Below are 18,913 nucleotides of genomic sequence, written 5' to 3'. Positions count from 1 at the left end.
ATTCATTCCTGCTGTAAGAGGGTGGGAGTTGCAGAAAAGGAGTTTGGATTCATCACCTGGAGCCACCAGAAGCTGCTTGTGCTGGGCTAGTCTTCTGGGGGCTGGAGGTGCTTCCCACAGTGTCTGTGCTGCATCCCCACTGCAGGCAGCTGGGCTACAGAGCAGGTTTGCTTATTGGTATCTGCACCTCTAAATCAGAACAATAAGTGAGGACCACCTGTCTGGTGAATGTATCGACTCCAGGGACATCTGGGGTTCAGGGCTGGGCAGGGGTGTGGAAACTTTTGCCAGTTGCCAGGACTGGAGCTTGATCAAAAACATACAAACAAGATAATTTTTAGCAGAGTGAGGCAAACTAGAGCCAAAAAATCCTCAAATTAATTTTATTTCTAATTCCAAAAAGGGCCAATTATATATACATACATACACACACACACACAGAGTTAAAAAAACCAAACCCTCTGCAGTTGCAGTATAAGCCCTGTGCCCTGAAGCCTTCTCCTTCACCACCTGGATTATATGAGATAGGAGATGGAAGAGTTGAGATGCCCTGATGTTAAAGGCATTTGGAAGGGCTGAGGGAAGGGGATGGGAGCCTGCTCCAGCATTTTTACTGGGGGAAGTGCAGCAGTGGAGGCTGGGTGCTGCTCCAGCGGGAGGCAGGACACGTGCTTGGGGGTGCGATGCTGGACTCATGCCTGGGAGTCAGTGAGACGTGAAGAGTTGCCTGGCTGAGCTGAACAGCACACTGAACAGCACACGCCAGCTAAGAAAAGAAGCAATTAGGGAGATGGAAGAGGAGGAGTGATGGGAGGGGAAGGGGGATGAGGGATAAGCAGCAGGAAGGAAGAGGGAGGCAGATTGATTTCACAGTTACTGGAATCTCTAACTACATCAGTCACATTTTCTTTCAGCAAATGTTCCAGCATAAGACTGTGGCTGAATCACATGGTTCATGGAAAGTTCAACTCCCCTTATCCCTCTTCTCAGAAACCATCAGCTTGGGACTATTCCTGTGTGTCAAATCATTGCCCCCAACTCCCTCACTTACCTCCCTTCTCCCCACTTCTGGATGGATAGCCTAAAAACCCCTTGGGATGCTCCCTGGGAAGCACTAATGGGGAAGAGGGTCTGCCTGCTTTTCTCTACAATCCCTGCAGCAGACTTTTTTTACCCTGTTCAGAAGAGCATCCTGGGTCTGACAACATCCCACACTCTCTTTCTCTGGGAGGCAAGTGAGCAAGATCAGGAATGAGTGCCATGTGAGTGTAGGTGTGATGGGGAGAAGACAGAGATGCACTTTTCTCAGCTCATGGTTTGGTTCATCCAGCCCAGCACTTGAGTGATCCTGGTGTATACTCCATAGTGATTTGCACGTGCGCATCCCATTCCCCAGCTGACCAAACCAGCCAGAAACCATCTGCCACTGGGTTCTTTGCAGGCCAGTGGACCTCCAGAATCACCCTAGAAAAAAGAAAAGTAAAATGAAGTGATGGTGATCCCACCAGCTGCTGCTGCTGCCTGATTATGCTCTTTGAGTCCCTATGTATGCAGGTTCTTGTATCCCCTCATCTCATGCCTGGGACATCTGGAACATTCCTTTTACCTTAGGCAGATGTCAAAAACTGACTCTGTTATTCCTTCATTGTGCAAATTCCTCCCCCTCAGGCAGGTCCCAAAATGTTGATTGCTCTATTGATTCCTCCTAGTCTGTGTGGCATTTCCAAATATGTGGCAAGTAAGGAAGCTTGTTGGAATTTAACTGGATTCCGTGAGGAGTGACAGAGAGGAATTCCTTGAGATTGATAGCAGTGAAAGAACAGACACAGGTTACTCTGTATGACAGGTGCTAAAGAGGCTGAGGGTGTAAGAGACTGATTTAGTCACCTGACTTGAAAGTGGGAGGTAGAGAATGGGCTGAAATGAGATAAGGGTAATTTAACTGTATTTGGATCCTGTCTAAGGCAAGGATGCTGGGAAGAAATGGTCATGAGAGCTGTTGTTCGCCACTTAGAGGAAGTGTTGGGAAAGTGACCTTACATGGTCTTTCCCCCCTCACTTCAGGCTGTGGATTGCATTTGTGAGACACATATGCACACATATGGGACACATCCCACCTCTGGTAGTCAACCCTGATCCCACAAGTCTTCTGTCACCTGGCAAGCATCCTTCTTGCCCTGGTAGTACCCAGCACACAACATCCTGGGAGTAATCATGTAGTGATAAGCCTCACTGCAGATGTTCTGCTGGATGAGCTGCACATCCACCTTCTGCAGAACATTGCTGATGTGCCCTGAAAAGTAGAACACCAAAAGTAGCACAGGTGAGCTATGGTGGAACTTCCCCTAACCCATGCCTACCTCACTGCATGTAGAAACCTGCCACTGAAATTTTTGTTCTGCTCTCCACTGGCATCACAGTCTCTGACTTCCAGCAGAGTACTTTTTTTCTGCATGAAAGACATAAAATTCCACTTCATTCCTTTCCCGACAGGGATATGTTGTGGGCACTTCAGCTTTTGGGACTAGGAGTATTCTGTTTTGGGGAAACCTCTGGGTCGTCAGAGTCTTGGGTTTGTTTCTCACTGAAATTGATTTTAAGCTTTTCTGTCTAAGAGTACAAACCAGGAGTGTCCAGTTCTGTACAGTCTCCTGCGTGTTTCCAGTTAGGAAGGAGTTGGAACAAGTCTGTGAGTGGGTGAAGGCACTAAGCTGATCTGACGGACTATTCTAATTTTTGGATGAAGAAACACATGCTGTGCCATACAGATTACCAGACTGCCATGCATGCCTTTCCACATAAGGTTTCAGGGCACTCAGGCAACGGGTAGCTTTGGTCAACCTATTACCCAAAATCAGAAGGAGTGAAGGAGGCACAGTGTTTTGGGATGAACAGAAGCTGTTCTGTCTGTGACCCGTCTGAATCTATGTTTCTGCCTCAGCACTGCTGCAGTAGGCCACCAAGAGACCTTGAACCTACCGCCTTCCTTGAGGGCCCCCCAGCCAGTAATCCAGCAATGAAGGCCAGGCTCAAAGATGTGAGAAGGAGCAGGCAAGCAGATGGGCTGGATTAAGGGTGAGATGATCACAGGATGATCCAGCTGGAGCAGGGCCACATCATAATCATGGCTGTCCTCCTCGTAGTAAGGGTGGAGGAAGAGATGGATAACCTTGAAGGACACCTCTGTATGGCCAGTAGCATTTTGCAAGTATTTGCCCAAGTAAACCGTCCAGATGGAGGGGGAGGCCAGCCTGTAGGATGCAGCAGAAGAGCATGGGAGCCAAAGGGCACACTCTGCTGGTAATGCTATCCCCATCCTAGAACATGCTGAATGTCCTTTGTTGTGACAGTGTGGTGGCAACACAGAGCCAAAACAAAGGTGGAGCTGTGCAGCATCTTCAGCCATCATTGCCCCTTTTTCCTTGCACACATCCCCAGATAATACTGCATGTATCCCTACCCGTTTCTTCAGTTCCAAGCCATGGAGAAGCATGGCTGAGGGGTCAGAGGAGGGGTGCAGCTGCCCCATGACATTTTCATCAGTCAGAAGAGTCTCCAACCATGCATGGAAAGCAATGCAAATCTTTCTATCCAGCACCTTCCCTCTCCATTTACCTCTCATCCTGGAAGCAGTGCGCAGCTGAGACCACCCAGCGGTCAGCAATCAGTGTTCCCCCACAAATGTGGCTGCCCCGAACTTGAAGGCTGGCTTGCCATGGCCATTCCCCTTCCACAGAATTCATACCACCCACTATCCTGCTGAGAGGGGCTTGCATCCCACAGTCTGAGGAGGAGACACAGCAGGTATTTCAGGGAAGGAAGGGAATATGATATGCTGTGCCCGCCCTTCCTTTCCTACTTAGTTGACTGAAGAGTTTGACCTCTAATTGCTTGTCTTACCCAGCTAGCACATGCTTTTTTAGCACCCAGGACAGGTCTAGTGAGCACTCCCTCCCAGCATTCCCCACCTCCAGCTGCAGCCTGGGGATGCCTTTGGGGCATGCTGACTGTGCTGACTGCTGAGCTGTCAGGAAACCCTCCTGGTCATTCCCTTTTACTGTGTACCGAGGCTCCAGAAAAAAAAACAAGTAGGGAAATCAAAACATAAACTCTCTCCTTGCCAGTGGCCATGCAGACATGGGTGATTTTCTGGCTGGAGCTTTGTACAATGGCATATAAGCTGACACATTGGTCAAACAGGAGTCCTGTGGGTTGAACCTGGCCTGTGAGACATGTCTATCTGCCTGAAGGAGGCAGGGAGCAGCTGTCCAAAGAGCAAGTGCCTACTCACACTCAGCATAGAGTTGGCTCATTTCTGCTGTCCCTGCCACTGCAGGATGGAGCAGAGGCACTGGTACTGTGGGACTGAGGCGGGGAGGTGGTGGAACAAGGGAGGGTGGGTGTTTCTTCTGGGTGGCGGGAGAAAACGGGGCAGCTTGCAGGTACATGTCATCCTGAACCTGCCTGGCTGACTTGTGGCTGATCATTTCCTCACCACAGTGATTCTCATCAGACAGGTCCTTGCAGTCTGGAGTGGTGTCACACAGAGGGTTGGGTTTCTTCACACAGGTCCCGTCTTCACAGCGGTAGGTGAAGGGACCGCAGGGGACTTCTGCAAAAAGGAAAGGAAGCCAAGGCTGAGAGAGGGTAGTTGGTTGTAGATGCAGCCTGAAGTCCTTTAAATGAGGAGAAAAGGCAGCAGAGAGCTTGGGGGAACTCCATAAATGATGACAGGGAATTTCCTCAACAAACAAACAGCTCACAAACATTGTGAGGAGGTTGGGCGAGTTAACTCCCAGATGGTGCCCTTATGTCACATGTGGGGAAGTACTCTACAGGCAGCCTTGGTTTGAACACAGGAGTGGACATTTGTCATCCCAGCTCTGTCCCCTCCCTACCTCCACTGCAGTGCTCCTCATCACTCCCGTTGACACAGTCCAACTGCTGGTTGCAAATCCTGCTGAACTCGATGCAAGTGCTGTCCTCACGGCACTGGAACTTCCCAGGGCACACTGCACAGGAGGGAAGCACTTGGGAATCAGGCATGCAAGACAAGGTTTGATGTTAGGGTCATAAGCCCTGCAGTCTGTACACCTCTTCCCCCAACTCATAAGCTGTGCTTAAGACCAGCTCTTGTATAGTGCAGCTGTGCATCTTTTGCCTGATCTGCATTGTAGGTGTGCCTGCACCCTGTCTTACATTTTGCTGCTGCTTACTTAACTTTTCTTGTTTTGGCCTCAGGCCTTCCTCAATACTATGTCCTTGCCTTGAGGTCCTCAGACCAATCCTGGTCTACTTGCCTTGTTTAGGGGTTTGTGGGACTGCATCCTGTCTGGTGAGGTCACCGTTCCTCCTGCCTTTCTGTCAACCCCAGCTCATGGGTCACAGTTTCATACAGACCAGCACTTCCCCTTGCAACTGAGTCCTGAACAACAAAGGTTTCCGCAATGTCCATGAGTTCTGGTGGACATTGGAGGATGGAGGTGGGTCTAAGCTGCCTGCCCACCACAGAGTTTGACTTCTATTCAGAGATTTCCACAGGAGAAACTTGCTCCGTTTGTGTGTACCACTTTCTTACTGCAGTGGGTATAGTTTCTTCATTAATGAAGCTTCTAGACTAAAGGCATGTGAAGGTCTGAGGCAACTTGAACTCCAATTTTTAAGACAAGGATTGTTCCATACCGACATGGAGTGAATAATTAGAGATGTACTAGTGGCAAGAGTATAAGAAAGGAAGGAAATCATAATGTTTCCATTTTATTTTTCAAATATAAAGCAATGTTGGGAAACAGTGGGAAAGAGTGGGGTTTCTGTCAGTCTTGGTCTGTGTCAACCCGTGGAACTGAATGACATGATATCCCTGGGGCTAAAGAGATACTGGGATCAAGAAAGGATTAGATGTTCATAAGGATGCAAATGTATCCCTGTCTACAGGAGGGAAGCATGCAAACCCTCATGTCAGATAGCTGGGACAGAGCACATTGTCAGCAGCACTGCAGACAATACAAAACCCAACTTCAGCAATCTTATGTGAGCTCTCACATTTCTAGGAATCAAAGCTTCCTTAGAAAAATTTCTCCTTCCTTTGACTTTAGACTTTTCCTACACCTTCATCTGAATCTTTCAAAACTGGCCACTTTCTCCTGTGGTTCAGGGTTCTTTATCTGTGAACAAAACATTTTTAGGAAACAACTAATGAAAAGTTAGTGGTGGCAGCAATATGATGAGTGGTCCATCACATCAGAGATGAGGGAATAGATGAATTAGGTGTCATGTCGAAGCCTGAATTGCTGTTCCTATGAGAATGGGGCTCTGCAGGACTTCTGAGATGCTAAAGATGAAGCCTGCGTCTGCACCAACTGCTTTTGTCATGAGAAACCAATTGGGGCTGGTCAAGGACTTTGATGCTCTCAAGCTGGGGTAAAATATATGAGTGAGGATCTGTACAGATGAAGTGTCACATATGGCCTGGGGGGAAAGAGGAGAGAGAAGGGCAGCAGGTGGGCTTGGGGAAGTGTGAGCAGGAAGGGGGATGCTGAGTGCTGTTACAGCAGAGGGGGCTGTAGGCCAGGGCTCAGGTTGGCTGTAGTCCCTGGGTGGGAGGAAAACAGGACAAGGTGGGGGACAGCTTGGGTAAGGGGCTTCTTTCAGGCTGCCTGGAACTCTTGGTGCTCTTGGTTACTAGGGGACTCTCCTGGGAAGGTTGTGCTGTGACAGGAGCCAGAAGCATTACTGTTCTTTCCAGAGCAGGCTAAAGCCATACAGCATGGGATGAGACTTTTAAGGGCACATAGGTTTAAGCCCCTGAAGTTGAGGTACAAGGCTGTGCCTTGGCCTACCAAATCCTCCCTATCTCTCCCTGCCTTCAGAGGAGCAAGGGGCTCTCTTGCTGAGTCCAGAGATCAGCAGGGAGAAGAAATGACTCACCACAGTTTCTCTCATCCAGCCCATTGGGGCAGTCTTTGATCCCGTCACAGGCTGGGACACACAAACCGTTCACCAAACAGAGAAACTCCCCAGGACAGGCTGTGAAACCAAACGAGAGTAATTAGTCCCCAGTGACTGGAAACCTCCTCGCAGAAAGCACCATGCCTTGAAACAGTGGAACTGCACACTCTCCTGACCACAGGAGTGCTGGCAGCACTCACTACACTCCCCAAAATCTGCAGTGTCACCTGCTCTTAACAGGGGCATATGAAGCCAGGCTATGCATCAGGGAAAAGAGGGCTTTCCCTGTTTTGCATTGTACCAATGGGCAATATCCAGGACAACCACCTGTCTGGCACGCCATACGTTGGGATCACTGCTGTTTCATGTCTCCTGAATGCCACAGGAAAGCTGAAACAGGCTCTTTGGAGCTGTTATCAAAACTTATGTGGGACCTTGAAGGGGTTGTTGTTAGACACGTTGACAGGTGCACATATTCAGGGACTGGTGTGCATTACTGGCACCCTTTAGGAGGGAGATGGTGAAACCTTGGAAAGACAGACTGTGGGTGGCATTTGCATATGTGTGTATTTGTGTGTGGTTTTATTTATGTCTTGTTTGCACGGATTCCAAGGTGAGCAGGAAACAGCGCTCTCTAAGAGATCTTGTAATCAAAACAAATGTTGCTTCAAGCAGAGGTGCTTTCTCATTGAATTCCCAAGGCCAGTCTGTGATGTTGACATGAGGGTAAGATTTTAGGCAATTTTGTAACCTTGGGTTTTGTTGCATGGATGCTGTGGCCACAAAAGGCAGGGCCACATGTGCACAAGCAGCTTTGCACATAATTGCCTCTTCTTTCGGGGGATCACTGGTGCAGCACTGATTTCTGAGCATCTTCCTAAGGGGTGGATGGCACCTAGGGCTCCCGGGCTGTTCCTTGTGCTTCTCCCAGCACAAGCCAAGTGCAGAGGGGCTGCTGGTCCCCCCACCAAGGAGCAGGGAAGAGCCTAAGCTTACGGTCAGATTGCTTGTACAGGCTGTAAGCTGCCTGCACGCCAGGGCCAGTTAAGGAGATCTGCGAGGTGAAGGTGATGGTGATGTCAGCAGAAGATGTGACTGGGATCCTCTCAGCATAGGCTTGCAGGGTCCGCAGGCCACACAACCTGAGGGGCAAACACAGGCAAGGTGGATTGGACAGGGAGGCAGAGACAAGGCAGGGCCAGGGGGCTCTGTGGGGCTGGGGTGGGAAGGGAAGGGGTTCACACAGACTGGGTGCTGCAGGTGAACCAGGAATACAGTGTGCATGAGATACAGAGTCCAGAGGGACCCTCCTATCTTTGGACATTTTCCACTTTCTGGCAAGCACTGAGATCAGGCAGTGCAAAGCAGTTCAGTTCTTATAGTGCAAGGAGATTCTCCTTCATCATCTTCCCAGAAAAACCATACTGTAGAAACTGTGGCACTGACTGTTTAAGAGAGGAAGGCAGAGAGAGAAAAAATAGAAATCCTATGCCAGGGTAACATAACTTCTGGATCAGATCCTTCATAGGAAGAGAAGTTACCTCCACAGGAACCATGGAGAAGGCACTAATGAGGTGGGTGGGGGGAGGTTTCGGAAGGAAACAGGCAATTTTGCAATAGGTGGGAGGAAACCAAAAGCTGCAGGTCCATCTATCTCAGAGCCTGCTTTGAGGAGATGGGAGCACAACAGGTCTCCATCCTTTGCACCTGGGCAGTGGTGAGCAGTAGCCCCAGCTACATACGAACGCTAATTGTGAGAAGTCCTGCAGGGGAAGTGGGTGAAGTCAAAGCAGGAGGATATGGAGCTAAGGGGAAGATCTGTACGGAGGTGGATGCAAGGCAATGGCACACACAGATAATATTGCAGAGGTGGTGACAGGCAGATTTGCAAACACAGGAGACGTGGGAGGACACCAAGGTTACACACACAGGAGAAAGCTAAGAAACCTGATGCAAACAGCAAGACAGAGAAAGCAGGTTGGTAGCTCGAAGCAAATCTGTGAGAAATCTGTTCACTGGGGAGAGAGTGAACAAGATGAGCAGAAAAGCATGAGGCACCAGCACAGAGTGGTCATTGAGTGTACTCAGTGTATGGCTCCTTCCTCAGATATGGTGGCAGAATGAGCAGGGAACCTGCAGAGGTTTAATCTCAGTTTTATCCCAGGTGGGAAGTGAGAGACAGAAACCAGGACCCCACCACACACCTTCTGTTCTGAATTATCCACTGGCCTTGGGTACAGGGCAGGTCGTGCTTCTGTCTGCTGAGTGCGTAGGCATCAAACCAGAGGGCGACCCCATAGTCGAGGGATGGGACCTGCAGACAAGAGGGTGCAGAGCAGAGGGCAGATGGCTCCTAGGAGTGTCACAGCACACTCCTTAAGTCAGAAACGAGAAGAGCAAATGTGATGGCCAGATATGCTCGGCCACGTTGCTGGTCAGAAAGAAGCACCCTCTAAACTGGAGCCGTGCCACAGCCCAGGGTGGCTCTGCTGCTGGTATCAAAGCCTGGCAATTCTTAACAATTCCTTAACAATCAATCTGGTTCTGTTTTGAAGAACTCCTCTGGAGATCAGATTTCAGACTCCTCCTCAGCTACGGCATCTCTGTGCCAGTATGCAATATTAGACTTCTTCCCCTTCAGAAACACACCTTATGTAAAGGCTGGGCAGGCTGTCATCCTCTTCTTGCCACTCATGATGATCTGACTGAGAGCCCTGGCTGTACCCCCCACAATGTGTGTCTACAACCTGGGAGTGCAGCCCGGGTTTCGAGGACAGGGTGGATGCTCTTGTGGGAGCTGGCTCTTACCGTCATGTGCCAGGTGCACTGCGTGTTGGGCGAGTAGTAGCTGGGGTAGTGTGGGGTGCCGATCTTCCCCTGCAGCTCCAGGCTCTCCTGCAGAGTTATGTTCACTTCACAAGCTGTAAATACAGACATTCAAAGCTCTGCCCTCTGTCAGCTCAGCCTCAGCCCAGAGATGCCCTGTAACCTGCATTTTACTGACCACCCTTGCAATCCAGAATGAATTCTGTTCCTAACAGGGATGCAGGACCTCTAGGAGCTGTGATGCTGTAGGAGAAAATCCATCTTCTCCCTGTAACTATAGCCACTCTCCTCCAGCCTTCCTTACCTTCGAGGGGCACTGCCTGTGCGGAGAGGATGAAGGGGTCGTAGTAGCTGTACATGGCTTTCTTCCACACAATGGACATGACAGGGCCAGATGAAAGGATTTCCACAATGGACTCCTGCCGGCTGCAGCCGTAGATCCTCAGGGGAAAGAGATAAAAGGATGGGAGTGAAGCAAGCAATAAGCAAATGAAAGAGAAGAATGAGAAAGAGAGACAATGGATATCTGTGTGAGCCACACACAGCAGTTGTAAGGCACTACCTGAACCAAACAAAGGGCCAAGAGCCACAGCTCCTGCAGCATGGAGACATATGCCACCTCAGTGACTTCAGCTGATCAGCAGCAGGCAGGTTGTACACCAAGGAGAACCTCCCCTGGTGACACTTTCCCCTGCTGAGCTGTGTCATACCATCCTGCCTGTGTTCCCCACCGTGTTCTCCCTGCTCAGGAGCTACCTACGAGGTGATGAGGTGTTTCTCCAGGGGCCCGGCTGCATCGTACATTGCCAGGCGGTCCCTGCAGTCGGGCAGAGTCCACTCCAGGCGCAGCTTGATCATGTAGCCCTTGAGGCCATGGAGGTGCCAAAGACAGCTGGAGGCCAGGTAGTCAGGGCCCTCCAGCCTTAGAATGTCATCCTCCTGAACGTAGTTGTACCTGTAGCAACCTGAAATAAATGTGGTTGTAAGAGAAATTAAGATACGGGATTGTCACTTTGTACATCAGTGTAAGCCCTTTTTTAGGGTAAGGCTGACTCATCCCAATGGTCTTGTTTTACTTTTATGTATGTTGTGGTGGCACTGATCCTTTTGTACCATTGCCCCAGTTTCTCTAGGCAGCACAGCACAGTTATCTTCCACTGGCTTTATTTACTTTTTCAGCTCTTTCTCCTCTCAGGCCCATATTCTTCCTGGTTTTAGATCTCCCTGGTCTGAATTACAGATTTCAGAAGACTTTCACACCAGGATTTTTGAGTAAATATCAGCTTAAAGGTGAGCTTCTAATAGCACATCTAATGCAAGCTGCCAGAAAGAGAACTTACAATACTGCCTGAAATTACTAAAAGCATCTTCAGACATTGCCAAGACAACAGACTTCTAAATGAGGCACATCCAGTGCAGAGCCACGCAGGAAACTCCCATCCTGCTCAGCAGCATTGCATGGGGCTGGAATCAGCACTGTGGCACCAGTACACAGAGCTATTTAGCAGTTCTCATTAGGACCAGGACAAGTCTGAGGTGGCTGCATTTCCCCTGGCAGCTGGCATCTCTGCCCAGAGCCATCCAGGGGTCACGTAGTTTGGATCTGGCCAAGCAGCAGCACTGGTGCTCCCTGGTTCCTACTCTCCCCTTCCCAAGATTTACAACTCCAGGAGGCCAACAAACTTTCTGTCCCCAGTGAAAATCCCTCCCATAAAGTCATGAACTCAAAAGGAAAGGAGAAGGTAGCCTACCCAGAGTGGATTTCAGCACTACTATGTCTTTCACACTGGATTCTGTTAGAAAGAAAATATATAAAGGAAGATAAACAAAAATATAAACTGGATAAAAAAGATAATCTGATAACCTAACATGACAGGTGAGGACTCCCTTCCTTCCTTATGTAACTGGCTCACTTATAACTTCAGCATGGGGCATCCTCCAGGTACCTCTGTCTGCTCTCAGGGACCTGTTTCAATTGTGCGTTTCCCAACCCATCTCTCTGGGAAATTTCTCCCGCTGACCCAAACACAACAGCCCTAATTCTTGCTTTCTACACTACCAGGGACTGGTCTGCTTTTTTCCCTTGCCCATTTCCATATGCTGTTCCAGGACCTCTTCCCCTTCTCAGGAGAGCTGGGCATTGCTTAAGGCAGTCATCCCCCTCCTGTGCCAGCCACATCACAGGGCACAGCCCCACTTCCCAGAGCCTTCGCCATCTGCTGTCCCACCTTAAAGAATGCCCAATCAAAAATATGGGAGGCATTGAGGGTGGAGAAGGAACTCTTTTCATGACCACTGTGCAATGAGCTACTCAACATCCTTATAGAGTCCGCTTCTGGAGAAGGGAGTTGCAGAGAAAGTGACCACCAGGGGCTACAGATCTGTGCAAAACAGTCACGTAACACTTTAAGAGAGCTGGGTTTTCTCCAGCCTCCCAGCTGAGCTGGAATCAGCCAGAGATCGGGTGCTACCAGGACAAATTGCCAAAAAAAAGGGCTCTGTGAGGTCAGCTGGGTGTGAGGATTGTAGTTGGGGGTTTGCCTAGGTCAGGGCTTTGGTTTTCTGTAGCTTCTTAGCAAATCTGTGGGGAGAGATGAGTGGTTTTGTCATAGCAAAAGCAGTTGTGGAAAATAGGATCCTGCAGGCATAAGGCAAGCTCCTAGCTGAGCTCCTGTGCTGTAGAGAATAGTTTGTGCAGAGTTGGTAGTCAGTACTCTTTTATCTGAAGGTAATAAAACCGAGTTCCTGCAGGGAACAGGAAGATCTGAAAGATTTTTGGGGAAGGGGGAAGCTAGTGTACTGGGGTGAGTGTGGCTGTTAGTAAAAATAAAGCACTGGAGAGGCTGGATGGGTTCCTGTACTAGTCTGGAACTGCTGCTGGTTTGCAGCTCTGTGTCTCAAGGCAGAGTGAATGTTTAGAGCTGAGCAGGCCAGAGAATCTGTCAGAAAGCAATGAATGCCGATGACCTGCTATTAGCTGGCTGTTTCACACTCTAACTGTACAGGGCAAATTAATCCAGAGGTTAGGTCACTGGCTGGAGGTTACCTTGGCTCAGCAGTAGGAGAAATTTCTGACTTTTGTCTCAGTTATCAGACTGTACTTCTGACCGGAGAGGGAAAGCAGAAGGAGCTGGATAAACTACAACTGGTGTGTTAAGTCCAAAATAGAAACAAGTGTGGTCTGCTGAAATGAATAAGACAGTGAAACAGATGCAAAGCAAATAAGAGGGAACTGGGAACAGCTAAAATTATGGCACCATCATTTTTATCTGTTTATGAGTTGCATTATGAAGTGAGCAAATAAAAGGGAAATGGTAGATGGGCTGACTTGGATTTGGTATATTTTTTTGTGATGTCTTTGTTAAGAAAGTTCATTTAAACTGGCTGAGCATAGGATCTGGTATGCTGGAAACAAACCATAAGTAGAAGTAAGGAGCTAACAGTAAGTGTGGGAGGAGATGTCTTGATGAGATGCTAATGCAGCTTCTGACTAGGACCTTAAAATGATGGTCTGGGTGAGGCAGTGAAAGTCATTTAGAGGAAATCGAATTGTCTATACAGGCACCAAAAAATGACCTACAAAACAATCGGGATGTGGGGGTAATAGTTAAAGTATGGGTGGGATATAATAAAAGAAGCTTAAGCTTAGAATAATGCAAGATAGCATGCCTGGGAAAATAAAACAAACTCAAAGAAACAACTTGGAGATTTAACATCTCATGGGAAGAAGAAACTTGAAATAGGAATCCCAAGAGGAGAGAAGGAACACAATGTATTTTAAAACCTGTGAGATTTGGGACTCTGTAAGAGGGATCAGACTAGGCTGACAAGTTAAGTCTCATTACAAAGATCAAACATAAATTCCAGTGGACTTGTATGTACTGACAATAGATACATCCCTAGTTCCTTACCTAACACCTACTCTGGAGCAGTTTTGCATGGGTGGCTTTTTAAACAGGCTGTGACCTTCACTGTGAACAACAATAAATAATCCTTAAAATCACTGAAGTGACAACGATGCTTTGTCTCAGAGGAAGACTTAGTGATGACTCATATATGTTGCTTTTGTTCTCTCTATCAAATAGTCTGGAATAATCTCCCAAAGGAAAGTAGGAAACCTAAGTGCTTGGTATTTTCAAGATGAGCTGATCAAAGTCATGACCTATTGAAGATGTTGCTCTACAGAAGCCAAAGCCAAAGGTTTTTTTGTCTTTTTTTTTTTTTTTTTTTTTAATTGAACGTCAGTTATTGTCTATCAGGAGAAAATGTGCATAATTGTATCTCCCAATCCTTACTATTTCCCTCATCCTCTTCAGGTTTCCTCTGTCTCCCTCAAGAGACTCCTGGCCTTTTCTCCTAACCTTCTATGTTGTGGAGCCTTTCTGACTGCTCAGGCCAGAGCTGAGCAGCTGGTACTTACCCAGGAGAACCAGAGAGTCTGGGTTGACCCTGTACTCTCTTTGGTAGGACAGGCTGCCCGAGCTATTGAAGCTGGTGGAGAGTTCTTGGTGGAGCACTGTGTTTACCCTCTCAGCAGTTGCCTCCTTCTGCTGACTCTCAGGGATTTGGAGGGTGAACCAGAAGAAGAAGGTCAGAGCTCCCTCCCTAACAAAGAAATAGCATGTCAAATATTCTTGCTCTTCATCACCAGAATTACTAGAGAGACAAACCCTGGGGAATTACCCTCCCCAGTATTTTTCCACAAATCAGACGTATCTGTGTAGATTTTCCAGCTTTGCTGCTGTGACCCAGAGGAACCTCTCTGAGTGGGGCAGGAGAGCTGCAATATCCATGGTGTGAGTCAGTGCTTTGTGGGAAGAAGCCTTTCCATGCCATCTGGCTTTAGTGAAGACCATATGAGCTCAAATTAATGTGATAATTAATCAAGACCAGTTTAATGAGTAGTTTCATTTCAGGTAGAAATGACCTTTGGGTACTACTGACCAGGGGTTGAGAAGAGAAGCTCAAGACTTCACTGTCTCATCTCCCAGTGGTGACAAGTGGATGATTTATGACCAAGTACCTCACCCCAACCCATTAATGCTGGGCTGGCTAAAGCTGCAGGAGACCATGCCTGGGAAAGTTCTGTTCAACCAGCTGGCAGAGAAAATTGGCTGGGGGAGGGCAAGGAGATGTTGAAACACATCTTTGCTCAGTAAAAGGCCAGAAGAAGATGTGCAAGTGAAACTTGTCTTTTCCCAGTTGAAAATGGAATTACATCAAAGTTGGAATGTTCCTTAGGTGAAGGACAAATGTAGGGGTGTGGTTTTCCATAGGAAAAGAATCAGAAACAAATGACTATCAGTCTGGAAATTATTTCTGCTATGCTGTTCTACTGTTATGACCTGCAAAGCTGTAGTCCCACATCTGTCCCATTCCACTGTTATCCTGTTCCCAGGTGGTCCAGGCTTCTTGGCGGGAATAACTTTTCCATGCTGCATTCTGGCCTCTCCCTTCTGGTGCCTAGAGTCAGGCCATAAAATAGCTTTCTTGAATTAGAAAAATTAATTTCCAGCTGCTTAGTTTCTACTGACAATGCCAAGACAAAATTTTTTTAATCTCTTCCCAGTTTTTTTTGTTTTGTTTACACTCTTGAACTTTTGCCTCTCTGAAAAATTTCTCAGTTTTGGCTTTTCATCATGACCTGAGATGAACAGGAACATCAAAATATCCCCAGCTCTGTTATGCCGGAACCATTCTGAATCTCAACTCTCCTGAAGTTTGTCATGGGCAGATTTCAGGGAAACCAGAGTAGAATTTACTGGAAGCTTTACACGGGAATAAGCAAATATGGTGCTGGTGTTACTCACCCAAAGGCATACACCATGCTCGAGTTGTAGAACCGACCCAGCTCTGTGGCATGAATCAGCTCCTTCAGCTGCAATGAGAATGTGGTCTGATAACTACAGTGCAATGTCACAGTGCCTGATCTGACCTTTCATCTCTCTGTACAGGCCCACCAAGCCTTCCTTGGATGACAGTGCGTGACCCCTTCCTCATTCTACTCACTGAGCAGCCTCAGGGCTGGCTCTGCTGGTGGAAGTGCCCTCACCATGTTCTGGAGCTTAGCTGACTCCACCCAGAAGGCTCTGGACTCCACGTGCCCGAGGTCCGGCGAGTACCGGCGGTTGAGCACCTGGAGGCTGCCACAGTAAAACTGCAGGATGGATGGCTCCAGGTGCCAAGGTCTGTAGTCTGCCATAGAGAAGACACCACTGGGTTACCTTAGTGATAAGTAGGAAAGAGGGGGTTACCCCTGTGTATGAGTGTCTAAAGACCACCCAGAGTCACTGATGTGCTTTGGGCTGGGCATTGCTTTGACTCCCACCCCTCCACCTTCTGCTGGGGGGAAAAAACGTGAATTTTTACCTAGGAAGTACCAGGTTGTTGCAGCAGCTCCAGCCAGCACAAGAAAGGCTATCCCGAGGGGCACATAGCGGAGGCAGCAATGGGAGTTAGTCTCTGATTTGTCATTTGAGAGGGAGCTGGAGTCTTCCTCCTGTTCCTCGGCCTCCATCCGGCACGTCTGGTGACACAGCAAGCCAGGATCAGGCTGGTTTTTCTGTTTCACTTTACACCCTCTCTGAAGGTGTTATGCCAAATCTGTCCTCCTCTCCTAAGATCTATGGCCCTGAGAGATTACTGTGCAAATCATCAAAGACTTTGCTCAAAGCAAATGTGGGTAAAACGGCTGAATCAGTGGGAGACAGGCTTCCAGGACGCTGTCTTGTCTACATCTCCTGGTAATCCCTTGGTTTTCAAAGGCATTCCCTGGGTTTTGCTTCTGTAAAAACTGAAAATTAGTACAATAATGAATTTCTCTCGATATAAAAGTGTTGTGCTCCCAGGCTGGGTATTTTAGAAATCAATGCAGAAGAAAATCGGTGACCTGAAATGTGAGCAAAAGTTGCGCAAAGCAGCCACTGCCTGGGAACCTGAAGTTACACTTTGCCTGCTGTGCCATTTTTATCTCAATCCCTAAAACTAAGCAAACATTGCCATTCCCACCAGGCTGTGTGCTCCCAGGCAAAGCCATTGCTGGCACAGGCTCAATAGCTGAGCTAATGAGAAGAGAGCATCTAAATAATGTTCAGCCTTTCACCACCACCTGATTGTGCCAGGGGACACCTTCTGTCTTCCTTTGCCCCTCATCTCCCCCAAGCTGCTTCTTTTGCTTCTTCCTGGCGGCTTCCCTTCTGCCGGCCCCACGCTCTGAGGGTAAGAAATACCATTACCCAGAGAGCCACATTAATTCTGTTTTTTTTACCCACTTTCCCCCTGCTTTCCTCTGCCACCACGCGCGCCTGCCCTCAAAAGTTTTCTGTGTTTCTGCACTGGAGAAGAAAGGGATGTGAATGCATCTGCATGGGAGAGCACGGAGGTCTTGTGGAATGCTTGCGTCCTGTCGGTGTCTGTGAACCATCTCTGTTCCCAATGGTGCGTGTGAACATGGGGAGAGGAGTGCATGGGAGGGACTTGCTGCAGCTGAGGGAGGAGGTGGCTTGACCTCATGCACATTTTAGCCCATGTGGGTGGCACTGGGCATCGCTTGATAAGGGTGAGTGGGTTTTCAGCCTCCTCCCCCCAGTTAGAGAGCCTCAGCTCTCCAGGCTGCCTGGCAACATGGAAACACGTTTGCAGAATGGAAGCAAGGTCACTCACTCCAGAACATTAAACCCAGCCTGATGAACATCCCCACTTGGACAAGCAGTCCCACATCCTCTTGCTCTAACACACCCTTCCAGAGAGGCAGCAGTACAAGGCCCAGCAGAGACTGCCCTCCCTTGCTCCTAATGGGACACCTTTCTGTGCAACCCCTGGGAAGGATCTCCTCCCCCAGGAGCCACGTTGGGTAGTACAGGAGAGCAAGGGCACTTCTCCACTACCACAGCATCCCCTCAGAAACAGCAGGCACAAGCACACAGCCACAGATGGAGGGGCAGGGGAGGGAGGGCAGGAAGCAGCAGAAGAGCCTCTTAGTAGATTTGATGGCAGCACTGGGGTTTCCCCCAGAGCTGCAGACCTACCTCTAAAGCCTGCTGCTGCCTGTGAGACCTGGCCCACACCCCAGCTCACACCTGCATAGAGTGGGGGAGGAAGCAGGACATCTATTTACCCAGCTCAAGGTCTCCTCAGTGATCAATAACCTGATACCATGTCCCTTCAGCTCGGCCTTTGTCCTGTACCATCCTGCTGCAGCGGGTCGGCGCACCCTGCACAATGGCTTTTTTCTTTTCTTAAATGAAGGGCTTGGAGGCTTAAAGCAGGAGAAGATCTGCAGGCTGAGCAGGGGAAGTCCAGAAGAAGTCAGGGTAAGGATGTCCAGCTGTGCAGAGAAGAGCAATCCAGGACACTGGTGCAGATCACTTACATTGTGTGCCCCAGGAGACAGAGAGTTGCTGAGCGACTGCTGCGTTTCTTAGCCACCCCCTTTGGTCCCATCGGTGTGTGCTCCCTGGCACAGCGATGGAGCAGATGCTGGCTGGCAGGGGTAGATGGTTGGAAGGAGGCAAGACAGCAGACTGGTTCCCACGGTGTTCATGCAGATGAAAGCAAAGCACAGTGCCTCTCAGTGCCAGCCTCAGAGACTCCCTCTTGTCTTCTTGCCCTTCTCTTGCTGCCCATCTCCTGACACTGGGCTCTCCACACTCAGCTGCACCACCACTCACACCTCCCTGCAACACCTGCTTTTCTTCCAGCCCCAAGTCCTCCTCAGCCCTGCACAACCTTCTGCTTACAGTCCTGCAGGTCTGTGTGTGCCCCTTTGTTTTTCACAGAAAGCAGAGACTCTGCAGCTAGAGCAGAGTAAACAGAGCTTTTCTGTCAATAAATGGGTGACTCCTGACCCAGAGCTGAGCTCCAGCCAGTGACATCGACCTGGGGTTGAGCTCATTTGGGCCAGGCCTTCTTGGGCTCATTTTAGCAGCTGGGCAGGGATAGATATTTTTCATCTCTGCCACTGGACCAGGTTTAGTCTGGGACTGCATAAAGACCAAAAGCCATTGCTGTAGTTGCCTCATGGTAGATTCTAGTAGATAAACATTAAATGTATATAGAAAGCTGTAGTGTTTGACTGGGAATGCTTTCAGAACTGCTCAAGAGATTTGAGACCTGATTTCACTTTTAAAAGTTACTTTGA

The 18,913-nt window shown here is 48.8% G+C and overlaps 1 protein-coding gene across 1 annotated transcript; it reads right to left on the bottom strand.

The window, feature by feature from the left end:
- Positions 1-518: 518 nt before the first annotated feature.
- TMPRSS6 (transmembrane serine protease 6) lies at positions 519-17,968 on the bottom strand. The gene is made up of 18 exons (XM_033058444.1): positions 17,891-17,968; positions 16,144-16,300; positions 15,827-15,969; positions 15,585-15,652; positions 14,195-14,379; positions 11,526-11,567; positions 10,535-10,739; positions 10,079-10,215; positions 9,757-9,869; positions 9,153-9,262; positions 7,945-8,090; positions 6,928-7,026; positions 4,899-5,012; positions 4,496-4,612; positions 3,616-3,784; positions 2,980-3,251; positions 2,157-2,293; positions 519-1,464 (listed from the first exon to the last, which is right to left on the bottom strand). The coding sequence occupies exons 2-18, from the start codon at positions 16,289-16,291 to the stop codon at positions 1,306-1,308; spliced, it is 2,364 nt and encodes a 787-aa protein (XP_032914335.1). The 5' UTR covers positions 16,292-16,300; positions 17,891-17,968; the 3' UTR covers positions 519-1,305.
- Between the last annotated feature and the right edge of the window lie 945 nt (positions 17,969-18,913).

This window comes from Catharus ustulatus, chromosome 4 (assembly GCF_009819885.2).
Source record: "Catharus ustulatus isolate bCatUst1 chromosome 4, bCatUst1.pri.v2, whole genome shotgun sequence".
Taxonomy (NCBI): Eukaryota; Metazoa; Chordata; class Aves; order Passeriformes; family Turdidae; genus Catharus; species Catharus ustulatus.
Note: the sequence above shows the minus strand (reverse complement) of the source record. Positions and strands in the feature narration are given on the sequence as shown.